This window comes from Teleopsis dalmanni, chromosome X (assembly GCF_002237135.1).
Source record: "Teleopsis dalmanni isolate 2A chromosome X, ASM223713v2, whole genome shotgun sequence".
Taxonomy (NCBI): domain Eukaryota; kingdom Metazoa; phylum Arthropoda; class Insecta; order Diptera; family Diopsidae; genus Teleopsis; species Teleopsis dalmanni.
The window spans coordinates 25,679,800-25,682,488 of NC_051848.1; the positions used below are offsets into that span (position 1 = coordinate 25,679,800).

A 2,689-nucleotide genomic window follows, 5' to 3' on the forward strand; every position below is an offset into this window, starting at 1 on the left:
AGTCAGGTTACGCTCAGTTAAAAAATTATTGACTATAGAAATCAAAAAAATGGATGTGTTTGAAAGAACACTTAACGTTACTGTAAAAAAATTATATTGACAACATTATTTTAGTTTTAAATTAAGATTTATTTATTTTTTCTAAATATTTCTTAATGTGAAATGCATATGATGTATACATCTTTTTATTTAATTTACATCATTTTACTATTTGCTAAGGTATCAAAAACATTACTTATATATGTCTACATATTTGAATATATATTTATATGTATTATTATATTTAAAATTGGCATAAAATATTGTTGCTAAAAAAGTCAAGATTAAATGTAAGAATCGGTTATTCTTAAATTAGAAGATGCAATGTTCATCTTTGATTTGTTACAAGGGATCTCCAGCAACAAAATCGAATTCAAATTCATCATTTTCTAGCAAAGCTACACTTAACTCTTTTCTACTCAGTTTTTTTTCTTCCGAATCAATACCTTCGGCATCATCGTCAATGGCAAAAAAACGCACATAATCTGCTACTTTTTCTGCATAATCCTTTGGACTGTTTCTGAGGGCATTAGCCGCAATCAAATTAAGTGGATCTTTAGGGTTAGGTTGATATAAAAGTCCGGGAAGAAAATGTTCAAACACATTGAACAAAGTAAATTTAGGACTCCAATCTTCGTTTATAAGATTTAAACAAACTGCACCAAAAAGTATATCAATATTTGGATGATAAATCTTATTTAAGAATGTTATGTCCGGGGGTCTATGGGGATAACTGGTTGGTACAATAACCTGAACACTCCAAGTACCTTTTTTGTATAGAGAGTTCATCGGACCATGAAATTTCACATGAAATAAATAGTATCCATTAATTAAAGTCACATCATAATTTGACTCCATAAGTTGCTTAACATCCTTGGCTATACGACGTTCAAATAAATTAACATATGCCATTTTTCTTATTGTGAGTTACGATATTGATTCTTTTGATCTGAAATTAAAAATCATAATTAAAGGAAAATTATTATGGTTTGCGAAATTAAAAAAAAAATAATTTTTCCAAGTATTAATTATTAAGTAAATTGTATAATTAAAAATATTTTTAATAAATTTAACAGTGGTTTTTATTAAAATTATTTTTCGTTAATTTGACTATTTTTAATAGTCATTTTGGGAAATAAATGTATTTATTTATTCACAATTTTTTAATAATAAAGTGTTTTTGCAGGCTATTTGCAAGTATTTTTAATTATTGTTAAAAATAAAAATTAAGAATAATTTATCCACAATTATGTATTAGTATATTAATTAGTATGTTTAATTTCCTAATGCTGACTTTAGACTAAAGTTGAAATTTCGATGAAATAAAAATTATTATAAAATAAATCGTGGTTTCTTTTTCTTAATTTTTGTTAAACCTGCAAAAACACTTTATTAAAATTATTTGATTTAAAAAAAAAAGGTTTTTAATAATAAAATTGCATTTATAAAAAATATACATATAACATATATATAGATACAACTTTGGATCAGTTGGTTAAGTTGCGCTGACTCTGAGCTTCAAATTTGGCAGGACACGAGTTCGATTCCTGGTATCAGCAGTCTCGAAAAATTATTTACGAATAATTAAATATAAGAAATAATCCCAAGACCACTGATGATGGGTATTTTGCAATACTCGAAACAGCTGTATGGTCAGTCAAAATCCTTTTTTTTTGTATCTTTTATATCTTAATAAACTCAAGAAACCATTAATATTTGTTAATTTAACTTTTTTTAATAGTTTTATAAAATAATAATTTTAATTGTTTATATTAAGCATTGTTCTAGCTATATGAAGTATAGATTATTGAATTGAAAAAATAAAATTATAATAAAAATAAATATAAAATTTTTTAATAAATTATTTAAATGTAATTTAATTTTCATTTGGTGTAAAATTAAAAGTTTAATAAAAAGTCGATGAAGTTGATATCTTTTGTAGTGAAAGAGTTATAATAAATGTAATAAAATTAATAATAACAAAATAATATATAAATTAAATTTTAATTTAATTTAATTTAATTTTATTTCAAATTATATTATTCGATTACAAATCTTCTTTAACAGTTTTTATTCAATTGGTGTGATAAATATTTTTATCTATAATTTTATGTATATAATAATTATACATTGAGCAATCAAATATTTAAACTTTTTTCACTTACAGTTTTTTATAGAAACTGTACGGTACTGTATATACGACTGTGTATATATATAATTTATGTACTCCACTTCAACTCCAATATATTGTATTTCTCCTCACTTCACAATTTTGTTTCAAAGGCAATTTTTTTTATTTCAAAAAATCAAGTTCAAAATAAGATGATTACTACGAAAAAGCCTAATTTATATCACTCTCCAATCTCCAATCGAGCTAAAAGAGACGCAAGCGCAGCGAACGAAATCACTAAACTGAGGGTAAGTATTGTCACAATAAACCTATGTACTTCGTACAGCTGTCATATTGACAGCTTTTCGCTAATCTGCGAACTAAAGTAATCGAAGTTAAGTGCGTTGCTACTAAAGGTAAGGACAGTATTGTGATCAAAGAATACCTCTTTGAGAAGTATTTTAAATCTAATATTCTAATAAAATTTCCAGATGATTTTATTAAGACAGATTTTTTTTTTAATTATATTTTAGTTGTTAT

General features: G+C 24.2%; 1 protein-coding gene across 1 annotated transcript; it reads right to left on the reverse strand.

Moving 5' to 3' along the window:
- Positions 1-219: 219 nt before the first annotated feature.
- LOC119661884 (ubiquitin-conjugating enzyme E2 8-like) lies at positions 220-2,462 on the reverse strand. The gene is made up of 2 exons (XM_038071389.1): positions 2,205-2,462; positions 220-988 (listed from the first exon to the last, which is right to left on the reverse strand). The coding sequence occupies exon 2, from the start codon at positions 949-951 to the stop codon at positions 382-384; it is 570 nt and encodes a 189-aa protein (XP_037927317.1). The 5' UTR covers positions 952-988; positions 2,205-2,462; the 3' UTR covers positions 220-381.
- Between the last annotated feature and the right edge of the window lie 227 nt (positions 2,463-2,689).